General features: G+C 48.3%; 1 protein-coding gene across 2 annotated transcripts; it reads right to left on the bottom strand.

The window, feature by feature from the left end:
• Positions 1-3,281: 3,281 nt before the first annotated feature.
• BEST4 (bestrophin 4) lies at positions 3,282-10,012 on the bottom strand. 2 transcript variants are annotated; one of them, XM_020987941.2, is made up of 9 exons: positions 9,858-10,012; positions 9,426-9,520; positions 8,566-8,799; positions 7,891-8,045; positions 7,538-7,615; positions 5,689-5,859; positions 5,471-5,551; positions 4,046-4,200; positions 3,282-3,782 (listed from the first exon to the last, which is right to left on the bottom strand). In XM_020987941.2, exons 1-9 carry the CDS (start codon positions 10,007-10,009, stop codon positions 3,428-3,430), a joined length of 1,476 nt encoding a protein of 491 aa, XP_020843600.1. In that variant the 5' UTR covers positions 10,010-10,012; the 3' UTR covers positions 3,282-3,427. The 2 variants fall into 2 exon arrangements, with proteins under 2 accessions (XP_020843600.1, XP_020843601.1); XM_020987942.2 differs by having other exon boundaries at positions 3,282-3,757; positions 4,042-4,200.
• Between the last annotated feature and the right edge of the window lie 11,367 nt (positions 10,013-21,379).

A 21,379-nucleotide genomic window follows, 5' to 3' on the forward strand; every position in this document is an offset into this window, starting at 1 on the left:
CCGTTTGCCCTGATTCTGCCACCATCTTGGTGCAGACCCTCATCTTACCTTGATAGGTTCTTGTAGTCCTTGGTCTTTTCCTTCTACCATTCTCCTTCACCCCTCCCCCTCATGTGATAAGGTGGCCTTACTGCTCACCAAACCACACTCTACTTCAAGTGAGCCTCTTCTATCCCATCCCCAACATGTTGCCCTTTATTATCCCCACTCACTTACCTTCAATCTCCCAACTACGAGCCCTTCGCTAGGACTTAGAAGTGTGTTCTTGGCTTCCCCCATGCTCAAACATCCCACCGTCTCTGCTAACTGTCCTGAGGCTCTTAATGCCATTTAGGACTGGACTTGAAACCATATGCAATGGATGCTGCGCTTTCTACGCACTCTTAATCCTGTTACAATCTGGCTTCTGCCCTTATCTAACCAAAATTGCCCTCGGAAGTTACCAGTGATCTCGTAATTGCCTGCTTCAAAGGCCTCAATCCTCATTCTTCTTGACCTCTGCAGCATTTGATACTGTCACCATCTTCTTAATATTCTTTCCTCTAGGATTTTGGGACAGCATTCTCTTGCTCCTACCTAACAGATCAGTGCTCAGTCTCCCTTGCTGGATTCTCATCCAGGTGACTGCCTTACCGTAGGTCTCCCACAGGATTCTCCCTCTTCTGTACCAATTCACAAGTAGCTCGCATGGACTCAGTTAATCTCTGTTGATGATTCTTTTATCTGCTTATCCTGACCTCCGGCCTCACATCTCCAACTGCCTTCTGAGTATCTCAAACTTGTTCAGTAGCCATCTTAATATGTTCAAAACCGAACTCATCCTTTCTCCCTCAGCTCTTCCAAACTTCCCTATTACTGTCAAAGGCACCAAGGGGAATGTGCTAGGCTGTGCTAAGCACTTTTTTTAACCAATACTTCATTTGGTCCTTAGAACAAACCTGGGAGGTAGAAGCAATTATCCCCCTTTTACAGTTGAGGAAATTATGGCAAATAGGATGAGTGATGTGCCCAGGGTCACCTAGCCACACTGATTCTCTCAGGCTGTACTTTTGAACTCCCTTCTGCCTGTCCTGACTCCAGGCCCAGCACTCTATCCACTTCCACCCTAGCCTATGAATTCTACCTTTTAGCGCCTCAAATACGCCCTTTCTGCCACTGCCCTCATTACAGGCCTGGACCATAGCAGTTCCCTGCTGGTGACTTCCTGCCACGAACTTCTCCCTACTCCAATCCAACCACCAAAAGTAAAAGTCCTTCTGTCACACACAGCCCCATTCAATAAACCTCAGTGGCTCCCTATCACCTCCAGAGTCAAATACAAAATCTTCTGGTATTCAAAGCCTTTCATAACCCCACCTCTCCTACCTTTGTAGCCTTCGTAGACCTGACTGCCCAACACATAGCATTCCATCCAGTAACTGGCCTCCTTCCTGTTTCACTTACAAGATCTTCCATCTCAGCCTATTGACTCCCCTTGGTCCAGGAATGAGGAATCTGTGGCCCTCTAGGGCCTCCAGTGCGGCCCTTTGACTGGATCCAAATTTACCCGAACAAATCCCCTTAATAAAAGGATTTGTTTTGTAAAAGTTGGTCTCAGTCAAAAGGCTGCACCCAAGGACCTAGAAAGCCACATGTGGCCTGGAGGCCAGATTCCCCACCCTGCTTAGTCCCTACTAAAATCCCACCTACTGGAAACCTTTCTCAACCCCTCAATTCCAGTGCCTTCCCTCTATTATTTCCTATTTATCCTGTACAGAGTTGATCTGCCTCTCATTCCATCGAGATCTCAATTAGTTACCACGTGGGTGTTTGCCCTCTCCAGGCTACAGTTATGACTCACCTACACAAGACTGTCTCTGCTATACCATAGAAACTTTCCTCTGGAAGCTCAGTGTGCTCCTGCACTATTCACATCAGAAGTACCCTCCTTCCCTGGAGACTCACTTTCTGATTGGTTAGCTCCTCCCAGAACCTCCAATTTATGGAAGACGTCAAGGATGTCTTCTCTCTCCAGGCAGCATTACTATCGCAGGACTCTCTTCCATAGCCCCAAGCCACATATCTTCTTCCCTCCCTTTTATGAGTTGTCTCACGTCCCCCAACGTAACCCCCAAATGTAAGCTTCTTAAGAGCAGGGATTGGCTTTCGGCTTCTGTTCGTATTCACAGCGTTTTGTGCCGTGCCTAGGACCACAGTAAGCACTTAAATGCTTGTTGACTAATCCTCCTTAAGTGATGGAAAAGCCCCTCTTGGTACATGAACGATTGGGAACTTCTGGTTGGACTTAGGAGCACATGGAGGTCTTTCCTGATCCCACCCTATTGCTCAAAAAGGAATTTTTTCCATGGACTTCTCTGGGCCATGTGATTTTTTTTTTCTTTTGGCAATTGGGATTAAGTGACTTACCCAGGGCCACACAGCTAGTGTGTTTGGTCTGAGGTTGGATTTGAACTCAGGTCCTCCTGACTTCAGGGCCGGTGCTCTATGCACTTGGCCACCCAGCTGCCCCTGGGCCATGTAATTTCCAGGGGAGAAGGGATTTCCCCTTTTTTCCTTGTATCTCCAGCTCCTAGCCCATGCCCTTGGCCTAATAAATGATTTTTGAACTATTGCCTCAGATCTGTGTGTACAGCCTCAGTCTCTCACTGGCACCTTAAGGTCACATTATTCACCTTCCTGTTTTCCCAATTCTCCCAGGGGCTGTATCTGTCCCATTTTCAGGGTCATCCTTGGCCCTTGCATTCCCAAAGCCTCAGGACTCCTCCGTCTTCTGGTAGTCCCAGGACTAGACCCCCAAAATACTGAACTAATGTGGCCATGGGGTGCAGGGCTGAATTCGGGGGAGCAAATCCCACTTTTGGATATTGGTACTTCGGGCAAGTCTCTTTACCTCCTTTGTGTATAGATCAAGGGTCTTGGATCCCGTGACTCCCGACCTTCCTTCCTGCTCAAGACCTAAGAATTTATATAGCCCTTTTCTGGTTTGTTTCCTCCTCTAAAATAAGAGTAGCCTCCGAGGTGGTGTCTTCCCAGCTCTGAATCTTTGCTTCTCTGACTGCCGTAATAGGCGCGCTGGGCCTCACTATCCCCACCCCCACCCGTCCAAGCTACCTTGCACAGGTTCCCTCAAGACCCTGGAATACACATTGAGTCAGAAGGGGCTGCCGGAACACACTTTCTCCCTCGCAGGTTTTATGGCCCCTGGCTTCAAAGGACTACACGCCACCCGAGGGCAAGTTCCGGTCCCCCCACCCCCCACACACACGCATACACACCTAAGGTGTTGGTGAGGAAATAAGGGAACCTTTATTGAAGTGTCCAGGCTAACGGGGCATCCCTAGGCCACAGCCAGTACAAGTCTGAGGATGGGGTGGGTGGTCTGGCGCCCTTGAGGCCTCCGGGCGGACTACGACAACGGGGAGGGGGGCTAAAGGGTGGGCGTGGCCTCACTGCTAGGAGCGACCTTCTCTTCCTCCTCCTCCTGGGAGCCCGCGTCCAGACTTGGGGTCTCAGGAGCCTCCTCGTCTATGCGGGCTGCCGGCGCAGGCAGGAGCCGGCCCAGGCGCGTACGTCCCGGGACCGGTGTGGCTGCCTGGGCGGTCTGGAGACGGGACGGCATCAGAGCGGTGCGCGGGACTCGCAGGCTGATGGCCGGAGATGGGGCGGAGGCTCCCAGGAAGCGGCCGAGCAGAGGTGTCCGTGCCCACGCCGGACTGGGAGAGCCCGAGAGAGCCCCAGCCTCCTTCTCCATCTCCGCCTCGGACAGCGCCGGTTCCGACATACTGCGGGGGAAGGGGAGGGGTAACAAGAAAGGAGGACTGGACATGGGCAGACGGCAAGCCATGCCCATCACCTGGCTCCAGCTTGCCCGACCACGCCCATCTAATGCCCCTACAAGCACTGACCACGCCACTCAGCCTGACACTACGGCCCCCAGCTGTCTGCACCCCTCCTTCCGACCTCCACCTTCCCAGGCCCTGGCCATGCCCCTTTCTTTGGCCCCGCCGGGACATCCCACCCCTCGCCGTCTTCCTTGGGCACTAACCGCAGGTTAAAGGTGGAACCCATGAAGGAGGGTCGCAGGCTGTCTGCCGCTGAAGCCACAGTGTAGGGGGGCTGAACAGCTGCCTCGCCCCAGTAGCGGTCCCGGCCCATGGGTGGCAAGTCCCCATACATGTCATCCACAGACAACAGTGACACCTGCGGGAATGAAGTTTAGACACTGAGAGACACAACCTTAGGACCAATACGTAGAGATCACTCCCAGTCCCCTCACTCCCAGTCCCCACCCACCCAGGGCTCCGGGTGGGAGCAGAGACCAAGGCCATCTCCAAACCTTGTACAAATGGGGAAAATGAGGTAGTCCAGAGAGGCTTGAGCCTGGAGAGAAGGAAGCCTCCAACTGAGGTCCAACTTCCTTTGAGCTATGACTGGCTGAATCTGGTCTCAATCTTGGAATTTCGCCAGAAAAAAGACCTCCACTCACAGCCAGGGTGGGCATTGCCTGGGACCCTCAGCCTTCCTTGGAAAGCCAGCCTCAGACTTGCTGCATTCTGTGACCTACTGCTGTAGGCTCCACTCCAGACTGGTCCTCAGACAACCCTCCCCATGAACAGCTTCCCCTCCTCACCACCCCACATACTCCCAGCTTCTGCCTATCTTTGGAGTGGGACCACAAGACCCAGTGAATTGCCCCTATGAAGGCCTCTTCCCTGGATGCTCCCTGGATGCTCACTGTCTATGACCTTGCCCAAGCACTTTCTCCTCTTCATCCTCAGTTTCCTCTTCTGTCAAATAGGGTGAGTAATCCTTGCCTGGCCAACTTCTTCTTTTTTTTTTTTTTTTTTTTTTTTGCTTCTTGGTGAGGCAGTCGGGGTTAGGTGACTTGCCCAGGGTCACACAGCTAGTTAAGTGTCTGAGGCTGGATTTTAATTCAGGTCCTCCTGACTCCAAGGCCAGAGCTCTATTCACTGCACCATCTAACTGCCCCTGGCCAACTTCTTAGGATCGATGGAAGGAACACCTCCATTATGAGATAGAGGTGTCCAGGAAGCTTCTAGCCAAGGAACCATTGAGTCACCCCCTGTCAGCTTGGAACTCTCAATGTCCTGGGCTCACTCTTCTACTGTAGCCCTAACTGCAACCTCCCTCGAGGGGCTGTGACTCTTTGGGGACCACACTTGGTTCCATAGTCTGACTACAAGCCCCCTTATCGCCTGGCCTGAGAGGGCTTGATCTCTCCAGCACACATGTGCACCTCACCCCAGTGTAGATCAGCACAGGGCCCTACTGGAGGGAGCAGTAAATGTGAATTGAACTTTATCTAACTAATCCGGGTCTTTATGGTATCTGCCCCTTTCCCCAGCAGAAGGTAAAGTCCCCAAGGCTTTGTGCATAAGAACAGAGCAGTTTCCCAGGGTGCCGCCCTAGTCCCTGGGCAGCTGCTCTGGAGAGCTCTCTCAAGGCTCACCTGCAGGTTTCGATCAATGAGCTGGTTGGTTTCAAAGTCATCATCATCCTCCCCAAAAGGGTTGATGATTTGTTCAGCCACCTGGAGGGGGAGAGGAGAAGTTATTTGTCCCTTGCACACACTGACTGATCCCCTCTCCCAGGGGAAACCTTGGGGCCAAAGGGCTCCCTTGGAAAAAGAGCCAGGCCGGCTACCCTCCAAGCCTTTTTGGTACCCACCTTAAGCCAGCCAGCATAGAAGAAGAATTGTAGAAGGGTGGTGAGTGGCACATACAGATCCAGATCCCCCAGGGGCCCCTCTTGGCCTTTCAAGGGGGGCTTAGGATCCTCCAGGAACTGACGTCCAATGATGCAAAAGGCAAAGAAGGAATAGACAGCAATGGTCACCACCTGGCAGGGCAGAGACATGAGGAAAGGAAGTTGCACAGGCTGGCTTTGGAGTCAGGGAGCTGGGTTTCTGGGCCTGGTTCTGGCACCTGCTGCAATGATGACCCTGGGCAGGTGAGAGCTTGGGGGAACTCTGCCTTGTGAGCAGGCTTTTAATTTCCAAAGTGAAATGAAGAGCTTGGCATTCCCCCCATGAGGAAACTGAGGTTCAGAGGGATTAGACTTCTGCTGGGCCCAAGGACAGAACCTAGAGCAAGGTGAAATGCAGTGGGATAGGGACATAAAAAGGTAGAGGTGGGCCAGGGTTCAGAAAAGCTTCCTTCCTAACAATTCAAGCTGCCTCAGTGTCTCAGGGAATACTTTGAGGGGGGCAGAGTGAGCACCCCATCACTATAGGTAAGCAAGCAGCTGCTGAATGCCCACAGGTCAGGGATGCTGTTTTAGATATGAGACTCCTTGTATGGGTACTGGCTAAAGGAGAGCCCTCTGACATTCCTGGAAGCTTGGAAGGCATCTAGTCTCTTTCCAAACAGCACAGTGAAGGCTTCAGACACGATTAATGTCATCTCCCCCAGAAGTGAGCCCATCACCCAAGTCTCCTGATTCTCCATGAAAGGGCCAGGGGTGAGGAGTGGAATTGTGTTGTGAAGGAGCCCCAGGGATGGGATCATCGATCACTGTCCCTAGAGATCTGGGAGCTTCTTCCAAGGCTCTCAGGCCATTCCTGCAAATCCAGCTCTGGGAAGCAGCTGTGGGAGAGGGCAGCTTTGGGAAGAATCATGGCACCTCAGCACATAACTCAAAAGTGCTCTCTTCCCATACAGCTCAGGGCTGATTGTACCCATCCCTCCTCCCCAGTGACCCACCATGGATCTGCTCCCAGGGCTTAGCTCTCCAACCTTCACTCTGACAAACATTTATGCAACACCTCTCATATGCAAGAAATAAGGAACAGCCCAGAACTTCCCCTTCCTGACACCGCTGACCCTGTTCCATCTCAGTTTGAGGTTGACCAGGAGGAACTGGAATGGGAGGGTGGGGCCGTGGGGGAGTAGCCTGGTCCCAGGATTGGCAGGATGGCTGGGCAGGGTGACTCAGAGGCTGATAGGGCAGTGGACAGAAGGTGAACACTTAGGTGGGGGCCAAGGAGGTGGACAGGGACCTGTGCACCAGGAGGGGGAAGATATCGAGTGTGGCCTCGAAGCTCTTCTGGGTAAAAGAATCGAGTTCACATGTTCTAGCTGGCATTCAAGGCTCTCTCTGACCTTGTACCATCTTACCTTTCCAGTTCCACTTTTCTTCTGCTTGTTCCTTCCATATTTGGGCACTGGTACTCCCCAGTTCATTTTTCATTTCTTAGCTGCCTTGACTGCCCATTCCTCAAGGCCTACTTCAAATACCACTTCCTCCAAGAAAACCACCCAGATCACCTGGCTTGATAAAGGACGCAGCCTCTCCCAAACCACAAAGGCTGTTCTACTTGTCCCTCTCTGCTGTAGTTAGCCTGAAAGAGGGTATATAGCCCTCTCTGTGCTACAGTCTTATCCCCCTCCCAGGCCCAGAGCTCCAGGAGGGCAAGGGCCAAGTCTTGGCTAAATTCAGTGACTCTTCAGCTTAAGGCTCTGCCCACTGTAGGTGCTTCATATATGCTTGTCAGATTGCCCTGCGGGGGTGGTGTTACCTGAGTGTAGACCAGGGGGAAGCTGATCCAGTCATAGTGGAAGAGGAGGCTGCACTTGCCTCTGTATTGGTTCAGCTCCTAGGCAGAGGGCCAAGGAGGGGAGGTAAGCAAGGGTGGGAAGAAGGTAGGAAGAGTCCTCTGGGTTAGGTGGGTCTGTCCGAGGGCTCCTAGGGGCGTGTGGCTTCAGGTCACTCCTGGAGAACACCAGCCACTAGGCCTTAGCAGCAAGGCCCAAGGCAGTCTTATGGAAGGGTTAGGTGGGTACAGGGCACCAGGGCTAGTGAGGGGGGTAGGGAGGGGAGTCAGCAGCAAGGGGAGGGGTCCAAGAGCCCATCGACATGGACTGCACTCACCTCCAAGAGAAGCCCAAGGGCAATGTCATCCCGGACCCGGCCCTCTCTTCGAGCCTGGGCAGCCAAGTTGGTGAACCAGACACAAGGAATCCAGTATTTGTTGAAGTCTGAGTGCAGGCTCTCAAATTTCTGCTGCTCCTCCTGGGACATGAAGCCTGCAGAGATCCCGTGGGCTCCTTCTTGTCTCTTCTTCCCTGACACATACAGGCCTAACCTCCCATCCCATCTTGCCCCTCTCCACTTCCTCGCCTGTTGGACCCAAGGGCAGGGAGTGGGGGGGAGGGGGAGGGAGTGATCTGGTGGGCAAAGGCAGGGACCTCAATCTAGAGCTGAAAGGGACTTCAGACGACATCCAATACCCTCATTCTGCAGGTGAGGGAAACTGAGGCCCAGAGCCAGGAAATGAATCTGGGTTCTGTGACTCCAAATGCCATCTTCTTTCCACTCCGGAACTCTGCCCCACCCCATCCACCTGGGTGGCTGACCAGGGACCACCTAGGAGCCCCTGCACAGGTATCCGAAGGGAAACCCTTCATTTTAACCCGAAGTTCTGGCTTTTGAACAGCCCAGAAGAGGTTGTCAGGCCCACTCCTAAGCCTGCCCTTGCCTGCCCTGGCTCTGGGCTTGCGTCTGGCCCTTCCATCCCCAAACCTGGGCCTGGCGCGGGCTCAGCACCTGCTTCCACTACGTGGTCTATGGTAGGAAAGCGCCGGAGCACTCGGGTGCTGACGGAGCGCAGCACCAGCACTGAGGACAGGTTGGCGTAACGCAGCAGAGTACGGCGTAGAGAGCGTCCGCGCTCGTCGTCCCCGTGCACTGTGGCCGTGACCACGCACATGAGGCGGTCAGGCAACGGGATGCTCCTGTACTGGGCCCACCAGCGATTCACCACCTGAGTCACGTAGAAACCTACGGGGTTGGGGCGGACAGGCAGAGGCTGGGACGCTGGGGCTTCGAGAGCCCCAGGGGCTGAAAGGCATGGGAATGAGGGAGGGCTCAGAGGTCCCCTCGGGGCTAAGGTTCCCTGCCTGATCATTCTCCGCCGGCCGGGTCACGGCAAGGCAGGAAGACGGCCCGCTGGGCCGAGAGTGGGCAGGGAGGACCTTGGACAGAGACCTAGGCGCACAACACTACCCTACCCTTTCTCTCCAAAGGGAAATCTCGGGCACTCGCCCAAGGATACCAGCTAACCCGGAGCGGAACTGGGACTTGAAGGAAGACCCCAGAGGAAGATGTCTCAAGAATCAGGGATGGGGGTGGGAAGCAGCCTCTTCTTTCTGACCCTGCACCTTCTGACCCTGGACTCCCTGCGTGGACCACACAGGGAGGTGTGGCTCACTTCCTCCTGGAGTGGTTCAGATTGGACTGGGTAATGGTTAACATCAAAGTGGCGTTCCCACGGGGAGGGGCCCCGGGTTTAGAGAGGCCCCCACGAGGAGAAGGGTCCTAGCGGTGGACTAGGGCGGGGAGGAGGAGCGCTCTGTTGGGAGCGGGCCTTGAAGGAGAAGGCGGGCAGCTAGGCTGGAGGGCCTTACCCAGAACGAAGGACATAGGGATGAGGTCCGCAGAGCGGTTGCAGTACCGAGCCACTTGAGCATAGACGCGCTTCTGTTCCGGGGATAGCAGATTCCTACGTGACAACCCATTAGAGGGGTAGGACTGGGGGAGGGGGGAAGGGAAGGGGTCGTAGGACTCACCAGGACCTTCCTGACTAAAGAGCTGAGACCCTGACATCCTCTTGAATTCTGAGAGCCCCCATCCCTTCTGAGGTCCCTAGAGATCCCTGTCTCCCACTGAAGCTCCCCCTTCCCATAGAGTTCCCCTATATGACCACCTCCCTGAGCATCCCCCTGAAATCCCCCTCCTCCTGAGTGCCCCTCCTCAGAGTTCCCTTCTCTTCAGCTCCCCTTAATCCCTGGAGGAACCCCACCTTCCCCCCTGCACCCCTCCCCACATTAAGACCCCACCGATAGGTGAGGCTGAGAATCCCGTAGAGACCCAGGAACACCAGTAGCTCCTTGTATAGCAACTTGTAAATGCTCCCCCGCCAGCGGAACAGGAGTGCTGAGAAGCCCCCAAAGCGGGCATTGGCCACACGCAGTGTGTAGGACACAGTCATTGAGTCTGCAGAGAAACAGGCACCAGCAACTCAGAGAGACATGTCTGGCCCAGGCAGACCTCCTCCCCTTCTCTCCAGCAGGCAGCTCCCCATCAGATGTATGGGGGGGGGGCGTTGCACAGGTTAAATCCTGGGGCTCTTCACCTTCCAGGCCCTACCTGCTTTGGTTCCAGCCTGTGCAGAGGGCAAAAGAACTGGAGGTGTGGCCCAGACCCCTTAAATAGCTGCCCTGGGGCCCATAAAGCCAGAATGGATTGAAGCTGTCATGGGCTATCTTCCCCACCCAAGGACTGGGAACTGGGCCACACATTCCCACCAGACAAGATGAGCCTAGTGGGCAGAAGCCCAGGGCCAGCCCTATGCTTGTGGTGCCAACATTTGACAACCCACCATGGCACTTGACAGTTTAGCAAAAAATTCCTCTCCAAGCATCTGAATGAACTCTCCCAAGAGAGAAAGCAGAGGATGGCTCTTCCCTGGATGAGAACTGATGCCAAGTCAGTCTCTTATTTATTTATTTAGCTAGTTAGTTAGTTAGTTAGTTATGATTCTGAAACCTTTGGGCCCTTAAGGGACACTGGACTCATAAGAACTGTGCCAAAGGAGGGGCTCCCATGACCAAGCATATCCCAGAGTCTGAGTGATTGGCAGGTTTGTGAACTGTGAAGAGCTTTGTAAACTTGGAAGCACCTTGAAATGACTTGCCTGGGGAATGATGAAAGGGTCTCTGAGCAGTTGTAGATGGAAGGATGAGCATGTAAAGCACTGACTGCTGATGGTCCTGTCCCCTCCCTCTCCCTCTGCTCTCTCCCTGCCCTCCTCCCTTCTTCCAGTACCAAGGGTATGCCCTGTTCCTACCCTGACCCCAAGAAACCCTTGAATTGGGCAGTACCAGTTCCGGGTCACAGGGGAATAGGGACCTCCCCACACTCAGGCTGGACATTCATCCTAGAAATGGCCCAGAGTACTGATGGTCATGGGGATCTTCTCCTCTGGCCCAGGTGCCTCCCTACCAGCCTTATCTCATGCCTTATCTATACCTTTATCTCTGTTGTTATTCAAACCTGACTTGAGGAAGTAGATCCTGGGCCCACCCAGACCTGTAAATCACCCTGGACTCCAAGACCTGCCAACCTTCGCCAAGGTTAACTGCCAGGCTTCTCTTTAGTGTCTCTCTCCATCTGACTCTCCTCCATTTCTGCTGCTTCTATTTCCATCTCTTCTCCCTGCCTCTGTCCTTCTGCTGTTTCTTCTCTACCTCTGTCTTGGTCTCTCTTCTCCATCTTGTCTCTATCTTTCCATCCCTCCATCTCTTCTCAGTATATGATCTTTTCATAGACAAAACATCCATGAACTGAGCGCTCACCCCCTGTCCTCTGGATAGCCCTCTCTCCAAATAGAATATGAGTTTCTTCACTTCGGGGTTGTTTAATTTATTATCTTTACACCTCCATCCAAACAAATGGAATGGGTTAGGAGGGGATGAGATGGAAAGGGAGGGCAAGGGGAGGCACAAGATCGATGCGACCTGTGATTTCATTGGTGTAACTTCTGGCTAGCAAAGCAGATGGATGCCTCTGCTAGCTGTGGTCTTAGAGAGCTGCCCGGGGTATATAGGTTTAGTCACATGCCAGGGTCTCTTCACCAGTATGTGTCAGAGACACACTGTGAATACAAGTCTCTCTGACACTGGGTTCAATTCTCTAGTTTCTGCCAAATACATCATAGTGTGATGATTAAAAAAATTCTGGGAGACATCGTTTCTGGGTAATTTAATCATTTTATTCAAGACCAACACATTATTAATAAAAGGATGATCATTTAGCCATCTCTCTTAGACCAAAGACAATCATGGTGGCTGGCTCACTGTTTATAAACCCTTCGAAGAATAGGTGTTTAGTGAGGGTCTAAGAGTGACACCCTTGGACAGAGAGACTTATCTCTAGACCCAGACCACCTCCAGCCTTGGGCAATCTATTCAAAGAATTTATGCCCCACCTAAGCCTGAGAAGAACACTATGGCTACCCCACCTGGGTGAGATCTTGAACAAAAAAGTTAATCTCATCTCATTATCAGCAATGTCCTTCAAGAGACTGAACTTTTTCAAATCAGGACTTTAGAAAGAGGTAAGAACTCCAGATCTTCCCAAATGATTGGTTATTAATAATCACTTCTCTCGGTAGGCACTTAATCAGTGGTTGTTGAATTGGATGGATGAGTCTTTTCCTCTCTCTTCCCCCTTCTTTCTATCTCTCCTTTCCTATGTATCTGTTTGATTTGCTTTCTTCCTTCAGATGCCTCTCCAGCCATCTGTCCTGTCCATACACAAATTGCAAAGTGTGAGTAAAAAGCAAAATGATCTGAAGCTTTTGAGCAGATGGAGGCCATGGTTAGACCTATACTTTAGGAAAAAATCACTTTGGCACCTGAGTGGAAGACATTTCATGGATTAAAAGTTGGAGGCAGAGAGACCAAATTAGGTGGCTATTATAATAGTAAAGGACAAAAATAATGCCAGTGTGAACTAAGGTGACAGCAGCTGTGTGAGCAGGAAGAAGGGAATGGATAGGAGAAAGGAGAGGTCTTGTGGAGGCAGAAATGACCAGATATGGCAACTGATTGGATGTTGGGGTGAGGGAAAGGAATGACCAGGAATCCATCACAGCCAAGCTGAGTGAATGGAATTATGGTTAAAGTGAGAAACTGAATTAGGGATAGAAGCAAGGATTCTGAACAGAGAAAGAAATGCAGTTCAGTAGATTTGAAATTGGTTGATTGGCCAAACCCAGCAGCAAGATGGCACAGTGGGTAGAGTGCCGTATCTGAAGTGAGGAAAAGTCACCTTCCTGAGCTCAAATCTAGCCTCAGACACTTACTAGCAGTATGACCCTGGGCAAGTCACTTAACCCTGTTTGCCTCAGTTTCCTCATATATAAAACAAGCTGAAGAAGGAAATGACAAATCACCACAGGCTTTTGGCCAAGAAAACCCCGAATGGGGTCACAAAGAGTCAGACATTACTAAACAACAACAAAAGAGTAGTCATTAATTCCAAGTGTGAAGTTTCCAGTGGAGTACCCTAGGGATCTGTCCTAATATCTCCACCTGAGATGTGGCTAAAGGCATTTATGATATACTTTTCAAACTTGCAGACAGCATCAAGCTGAGAGGAATAGCTAACATGCTGGATGACAGGAATTAAAAAGATCTTAAGAGGTTAAAACAGAAGTTCCCAAACTTCTTTGGCCTACCGCCCCCTTTTTAAAAAAATTACGCAGTGCTCCCTGGAAATCTACTTTCTTTAACTCTTTAATTTTTTTTAAAATTAGCATCATTTCAAAAAATATATGATTTTAAAATGATGCATATTAAATTCAATAATTTATTGTAAATTTATAGGCTTTTTTCCCACACAGAAATTTTGATGACACAATATTGCCTCATGTAACCAAATAGTATCATATAGTAAACAAGTTATTACAGGCACATATTCCTGCAGATACATGCTGGACTTCTCAACAATGCAACTTTTCCTGACCCCATTTGGAGTTTTCTTGGCAAAGATCCTGGAGTGATATGCTGTTTCCTTGTCCAGCTCATTTTATAGACGAGGAAATTGAGGCAAAGAAGGTCAAGTGACTTGCCAAGGGTTACGCAGCTAGTTAAGTGACTGAGGCTGGAGTTGAACTCAGGTCTTCCTGACTCTAAGCCCAGCACTCAATCCATTGCCCCCACCAGCTGCCCTAAAGTTGCAATTTATAGGATTCATAGTTTACACACACACACACACACACACACACATGCAAACATGCCAGCTCTGGAAATAGTCAAGGTAATCCATGCAAGAAGCAGGTTTATAGGGTGTGATGGTCTCTATCAGAAGGCAACAGTTTCAATCAGCCACATCATCTTGTCCAGCTCCAGGAAACACAGTATTCTGCTGCAAGCAGAGGGAGACGGAAGTGGCGTTCTGTTTGGAAATTAAGGTAAACTGAGAGACAACCACAGCCAGTGTATTAGTTAGGCTAGCAGTAACCAATAAATTGAGTGGGTGAATGGGGGCCTTTTATAGCAATTAGAAAAATGACCGAGCAAAATCTCTGGCACTACTAAGTGTGTCTTCTTCTGATTGACCTGACATTACATTATGACAATCCTGGTGGGTAGATATTTTAATGAGGAAGTGGGTTAAGAGTCACCTCAGTTCCTTCTCATTACTTCCTTACTGGACTATGGGATCACTTTTCCGGTGACAGAATTAGTCTGCAGATGTGGGTGTAGTCTGCAATAAGGCTTTGAGTGAATCAACTCGAATTTGAGTTAAGTGGGACGTGGGTGAGGTTACAAAGGTATACAAGGACTGAGATTCAATTCACAGTCAAATTGATTCCTGAGTTTCTCCAGGTGTGGGAGAGAATTAAACCCACATCAGTTTAAGTCTTTAAAATAGTATTAAAATAAATTTTCAATTTTGCAGTGGCTACAGGGAAAATGGCTGCAGAGAATAGAATTAACTTTGGATGCAAGAAAAAAGCAGGCCTAGCATTTGGGAGTTGAGTTCTGGAAAGGGTAGACTCTTAGAACTCCCCTAACAAAAGATGCTGTACCCAGGAAGGAAAAGGAAAAGGACATTGGGCCCTGCAGTATTGTACACTCTAGTTGCTTTGGCCATATACGATCCCAACGTGAGTGCCTCAGTATCAGTGTACTCTCAGTTTGTGCCCCCCCCCCACGCCCAGGTTGTGTGTATTTCTGGAAGAACACCACTCCAGGCTTATGGGGGAATGCTGTGTAAGTACTGTCCTTACGACGCCATTTTAGTAAATACATTTTCTTTGAGCTAATTGTGTCTACTTACTGAATATTTTTTAAAATTTTTATTAATATATTTTGAATTATTAACAATCACTTCCATAAGCTTTTGAGTTTTAAATTTTTCTCCCCCTCCTTCCTCCCCTCTTTCCCCTCCCCAAGATGGCAGGCAATCTGATATAGGCTTTACAAATACATTCCTATTGAACATATTTTCACATTGGTCATGTTGTAAGGAAGAATTAGAACCAATAAGAGGAACTGCAAGAAAGAGGAAACAAAACACAACAGAAGGGAAAAAAATAGCAAACAATATGCTTCGATCTGCATTCAGGCTCCTTAGTTCTTTTTCTGGATGTGGATCGCATTTTCCATCCCGAGGCCTCTGGAGATGTCTTAGATACTCGTAATGCTGATAAGGGTTAAGTCTATCAATATTAGTCATCACACAATGTGGCTGTTACTGTGTACAATGCTCTCCTGGTTCTGTTCACTTCACTCAGCATCAGACCATACAGGTCTTTCCAGGTTCTTCTGAAGTCAGCCTGTTCATCATTTCTTGTAGCACAATAGTATTCCATCACATTCATATACCACAACTTGCTCAGCCATTCCCCAATTGATGGGCATCCCTTCAATTTCCAATTCTTTGCCACCACAAAAAGAGCTGCTATGAATATTTTTGTACATGTGGGTCCTTTTCCCATTTATATGATCTCTTTGGGATACAGTCCTAGAAGTGCTATTGCTGGGTCAAAGAGTGTGCACTTTTTTATAGCCCTTTGGGTATAGTTCTGAATGGAATGCCGAAAGAAATAGTGAAGCCCCCTCAGTGTAGGATAAGAGCTGACCCCTCCCTGCATTTCTCAGAAGCTGCCTCGCTGAGAAAGCAGAGGGCCACAAGCAGATCAGGTGACAGAGCCACAGCCTTTTCACCCAGATTCTATCCCTCCTCAGACCCCTTCCCTAGCTGTTAAGCAAAGCGTTCCTTGTTTCCCACGCTGTTCGTCCTTTGTTCCTTTGCTGCTGGGGAGAAGTTCATGGGCTTAGACTGTGAGCTCCAAAGCCCAGCCAATGCGAAGAAGAGCCAGTTGGGGGGAAGGCGGGGGTTTCGCTTTAGAGTCTATATAAATTTTCTGAGCTATATGCCCTTGCACTTTCTGGCTGACGCCATCTTGAGCAACACAGAAAGTGTCCTTTCTCATGAGAAAGCAATAAAACTCCTTTTTGCCTTTCTTAAGAAAAGTCTCTGATGGATTATTACAAGGGGGTCACAAACACCCCACACAGTTCCAAATTGCTCTCCAAGATGGTTGGATCAGTCAGATCTAAATAATTAGAAAAACATCAGTTGCTCATGGGTAGGCTGAGCTAATATAATAAAAATGACAATTCTACCTAAGCTAATTTACATATTCAGTGCCATACCAATCAAACTACCAAAAAATTATTTTATAGAGCTAGAAAAAACAAAATTCATTTGGGAAAACAAAAGGTCCAGAATATCAAGGGAACTAATGAAACAAAATGCAGGGGACGGTGGCTTAGCAATTCCGGATCTTAAATTGTATTATAAAGCAGCAATCATCAAAACTGCTTGGTATTGGCTAAGAAATAGGGAGGTGGATCAGTGGAATAGGATAGATATGCAAGACACAGTAGTCAATGACTATAGTAATCTACTATTTAATAAACCCAAAGACCCCAGCTTCTGATATAAGAACTCACTATTTGACAAAAACTGCTGGGAAAACTGGAAAAGAGTATGGCAGAAACTAGGCATAGACCCAAATCTCACACCATATACCAAAATAAAGTCAAAATGGGTTCATGATTTAAATATAAAGGCTGATACTACAAGCAAACTGGGAGAGCAAGGAATAGTTTACCTTTCAGATCTATGGATAAGGGAAGAATTTATGACCAAACAGGAGATAGAAAACATTATGAAATGCAAGATGGATAATTCTGATTACATCAGAATGGTTGGAACATTTCACAACTCCACCAACAATGCATTAGTGTTCCAATTTTCCCACATCCTCTCCAGCATTTATCATTTTCCTATTTTGTCATGCTGGCCACTACTGACTGAATATCAAAGGTACACACACTGGTGGGAGCTCATGAGTGATGGTCTTAGGACTTCAGACCAAGAGACTACTTCATGAACCTTGACGTACCTGCAAAACTGGGGTGTTCTGGTAAATGTTTAACAACTGGATTTGTGAGGGTTGGGGAGAATGTTCAAGGGCAACATTCTAAAGTCTAATCTGCATTATTCACATTGTTTCCATCATTTTCTTAAATCTAGACATTCAACTAAACAACCAACCAGGCCATTTTATAGTGTTTGCTGGTTTCTGAAGTGTAAAAGCTTAAACAGAAAATTTAGACTCAGCTTTTTTGAGTAGGAGCTGACTTCCAGCACCCTCATACTTGCATTATTGGGGACTTGGTCTGAAAATCTGTGAGTTCTGAGGTGAGGAGGATATAGACCCTGAAGAGTATTTACATAGGGATCTATTAAAAGAAGTAGGTATGGGGACAGCTAGGTGGCACAGTGGATAGAGCTCTGGCCTTGGAGTCAGAGGACCTGAGTTCAAATCCGACCCCAGACAATTGACACTAGCTGTGTGACCCTGGGCAAGTCACTTAACCTTGATTGCCTCACCAAAAACAACAACAAAAAAAAACCTAGGTATATAATTAGTTACCCTGGACAAGAGAAGACTCAAGTAGGAGAGGGAGGGCATCTTGGCACCCTTCATATCTGTCATGGAGGAGAGATTTGGCTTATTCTGTTTGACCCCAGAGGGCAGAACCAGAAACAAAGAGGTTAAATTGAAAGAGGCAGATCTAAGTTTAATATCAGGGAAAAGACTTCCTAACCATGAAAGCTGTTCAAAACTCAGAGAGGTGGAAGGCCTTTGGTGGTGGTAGGAGGCCTTCAAGCAGAGGCTGGAAAGTATCTGTGTTCGGTGTCCTGTAAAGGGGATTCAAATCCTATTTGGGTCTTTGTTGCCCAAAATGATCTCCGAGGCTCCCTGCCTTGTTTTTAAGTTTTTATTGATATTTTCTGTTTCTTACATCACCATAGTTATCCCAAGTATCCCTTCCCTTCTCCCTCCCAGATAGCCATTCCATATGACCAATAGTATTTTCTTAGAAAGGAAAATAAAAGTCAGTACAACTGATCAATATATTGAAAAAGACCCAAAACAAGTACCATGTATAACCCTGGACCTCCACCTCAGTGAGGGGGTAAGTAGGGGTATCTCCTCACTTTTCTTCAGTGGCTGGATCTTCATCATTTTGTTACACCTACTTTTGATTTTTTTAGTTTCTTGTTCTTTTCATTTCCATTATGGTAGTTTCTGTGTCTATTGTTTTCTTGGTTCTGCTTACATCACTCTGCATCAGTTCATGTAGCTCTTTTTATGCTTCTCTGCATTTGTCACACACATTTCTTACAGCACAGTAAAATTCCATTGTATTCACGTACCACAATTTGATTAGCCATTCCCCAGTGATGGGCATCTACTTTGTTTCCAATTCTTAGCTATCACAGAAAGTGCTGCTGTAACGATTTTGGAATATTGAGGGCTTTGTTCTTATCTATGGCTTCTGTAGGGTATAAGCCCAGTAATAAAGTCTCTGGTTTAAAGAGTATAGACATTTTAGTCATAGTGTTTGCAAAATTCCGAATGGTTTTCCAAAATGGTCGTCCCACTTCACAGCTCTACCAACAATGTATTAGTGACCTATTCAACCGAAATCCCTCCAGCATTGATTATTGCCATTTTGGGCTATTTTTACTAGTTTGCAGGGTGTGAGGTAAAAACTCTGAGGTCCCTTTCAACCCTGACATTTCATGATTCCTTCAATCTCTGTGGCGTCAGGAAGATCTGAGTTCAAACCAACCTGAGACACTTACTAGCTGTGACCCTGAGAAAGTCACTTTACTTCTGTTTGTCTCAGTTTCCTCATCTGTAAAATAGGGATAATAATAGCACCTATCTCCCAGGATAAGGATGTTGTAAGGATTTAAAGCTTAGCACAGTACCTGGCACATATAGAAGGCACTTAATAAATGCTTCCTATCTTTTCTGGTTATTACAAATCCTCCCCACTTTCCTCTAGACACTCATAAAATCATACATTCAGAATTGGGTGGGATGGAGCCCAATCTCTTCATTTTGAAGATGAAGAGATGGGGGCCCAGACAGGGGAAGAGACCAGCCCAAAGTCACCTGGGTGGTAAGAAGTGGCATTGATGAACTTAATCCTTCTCAGCAATGCAAGGATCTAAGACATCTCCAAAAGTCTCATGATGGAAAACGCTATCCACATCCAAAGAAAGAACTATGGAGTTGGAATGCAGATGGAAGCACACTATTTGCTATTTTTTTTCTTCTGCTGAGTTTTGTTTCCTATTACTGGTGGTTCCTCCTATTGGTTCTAATTCTTACTTACAACATCACTAATGTGAAAATGTGTTTAATAGGAATGTGTATGTATAGCCTATATCAGATTGCTCGCAGTCTTGGGGAGGGAGGTGAGGAGGGAGAGGGAGAAAAATGTAAAAGTCAAAAGCTTGTGGAAGTGATTGTTGATAAATCAAAATAAATTCAAAAAAAAAAGTGGCTGAGCTGGGATTGGAAGTCAGATAGTGTCACTCAAAACCCTGGGCTCCGTTCATCACATCTCACTACCTGCCCAGCTTATAGATGTCCTTCCTGGTGAGTCAATACCCCCCCCACACACATAGACACCTCTGTCTTGGTGCAGAACTAGCGTCAATTGGGCTTCGTTTTCAGCCCGTTGCCCTGGAGTATGGAGTAACTCCTAAGGACAGCACCCCCCAACATATCTCTCCCAGAGCAGGGCTGTGACAAATCAAGTCTTGGTGTAAGTTTTTCTGGGCAGCAACCCCCTCCCTTCTTCTCCATGCTGCATGCACTGGGGGAGAGGGCTGAGCTTAGAGATCCCTGCAAGTGGGGCATGGCAAAGGTGGAACCTCAAATCAAGGAGGCGGGTAGTCTCCTGGATAGGTGGACACATTCTATCTACATTTCCGGTTCCTACCATACCTCTGCAGAGAACTCAGCTATTCTAAAGTTTCCCCACATCATGGAGTTTTGTGGTTACCAGTAGAAATGTGAGCTATTATTACAAATAAGCCAGACGTGGATGTGAGGGGTACACTTGATGGTGCTACTGAATCTACCACACCTGTCTTATTACTCTGCTTTACTTAGCCTATAGAAAATAATAAAATTAAATAACCAGCTAAGAGTGTAATATACACTGTGGCCACAAGGTGGTACTATGAATGATTCCATCAGATCAATCGGTATGTTTATCAAAGCCGACTAGTTCTTCCCTTCCCCACCCTCACCTCAACCCTCCTGAGCAACTAGCCTGCCCAGTGGACCCCAGATTCTATATAGGTGGAAGAGTAGGACTTGAAATATGTTTGAATCACTAAAATACAAAGTATCTCTTTGCTGCTCTGAGAAGTCTTCCTGACTACTTTTGTCCTTACTTTTAACTTAAATGATTGACTTTTTAAAAGTTATATTCTGCTTAAACCTTCTCCTCTTCCAAACGTTCTTGGTCAAAAGCACCACCATCTTTCCAATGTCTAAGGTTTGTAAGCTCAGCATTATCCTGGACCTCACTCCATGAAGGAGCTAGGTGACCAGTGAAGAGAGTGGAGCCTTGTGAGTTCAGAAGGTCCAGGGGACTTCTTGTCATCCCATCTTTCCAGAGTCTAGGTTTATAGTCAGAGAAGTATCAGTGTCCTGAGGAACCTTTGGTTACTCAGGCCAGGGGGGCTGAGAGGCAGACTCTTTCGTCAGTCAGGTTGCCGCTGGACGTGAACTTAGTGGGACCGATGCTATATGGGAAGCTATATACTATATGGGCTAAGCTCAAAGTTAATCCCCCAGAAACCAAGGTGGTATGGGGAGAGGGTACTCCCAAAAGATCAGAGTGGAGGCAATGCTCCTACTTTTTTTCTTGCACTATCAGTGAAGTCAATGTGCCTTTGTAAAAGCTACCCAGTGTTAAGAGGTTAAATAGAACCAGTGGTGCTAGTCCCTGGCTCTCCAGATTAGGGGAACAGTCAGCCAAATGGGGCTCTGCCATCAGCACCAGCCCCTGAGGTGAGATGTGACAGGCCTGCTCCTGGGAGAACAGGACTGGAGCCCCCCCTGTTATATAGAGCAGTATAAATAAAAGGTAATTTTAGAGGCAGTAGCAGTGGGGGTAGGGAGAAAATCAGGGAGAGGAGACTGGGAAAGTAATCTTGAGGAGTCTTGAAGGAATCCAGGGAAAGCCAGGAGGCAGAGATGAAGAGGGAGAGTACTCCAGGCAGGGGGCACGGCCAGAGAAAAGACATGGAGGCAGGAGATGGAGGGTTTCATGGGAGGAACAGATAAGAAGATCATTCTACTCTACACTGGATTGCAGAGAAGATGGAGGGGAGTTCAATGGAAGAAGACTGGAAAGAAAGGAATGGGCTGAGGCCATGAAGGGCTTTAAATACCAGT

Source organism: Phascolarctos cinereus, unplaced genomic scaffold, assembly GCF_003287225.1.
Source record: "Phascolarctos cinereus isolate Bilbo 61053 unplaced genomic scaffold, phaCin_HiC Scaffold_5;HRSCAF=322, whole genome shotgun sequence".
Taxonomy (NCBI): domain Eukaryota; kingdom Metazoa; phylum Chordata; class Mammalia; order Diprotodontia; family Phascolarctidae; genus Phascolarctos; species Phascolarctos cinereus.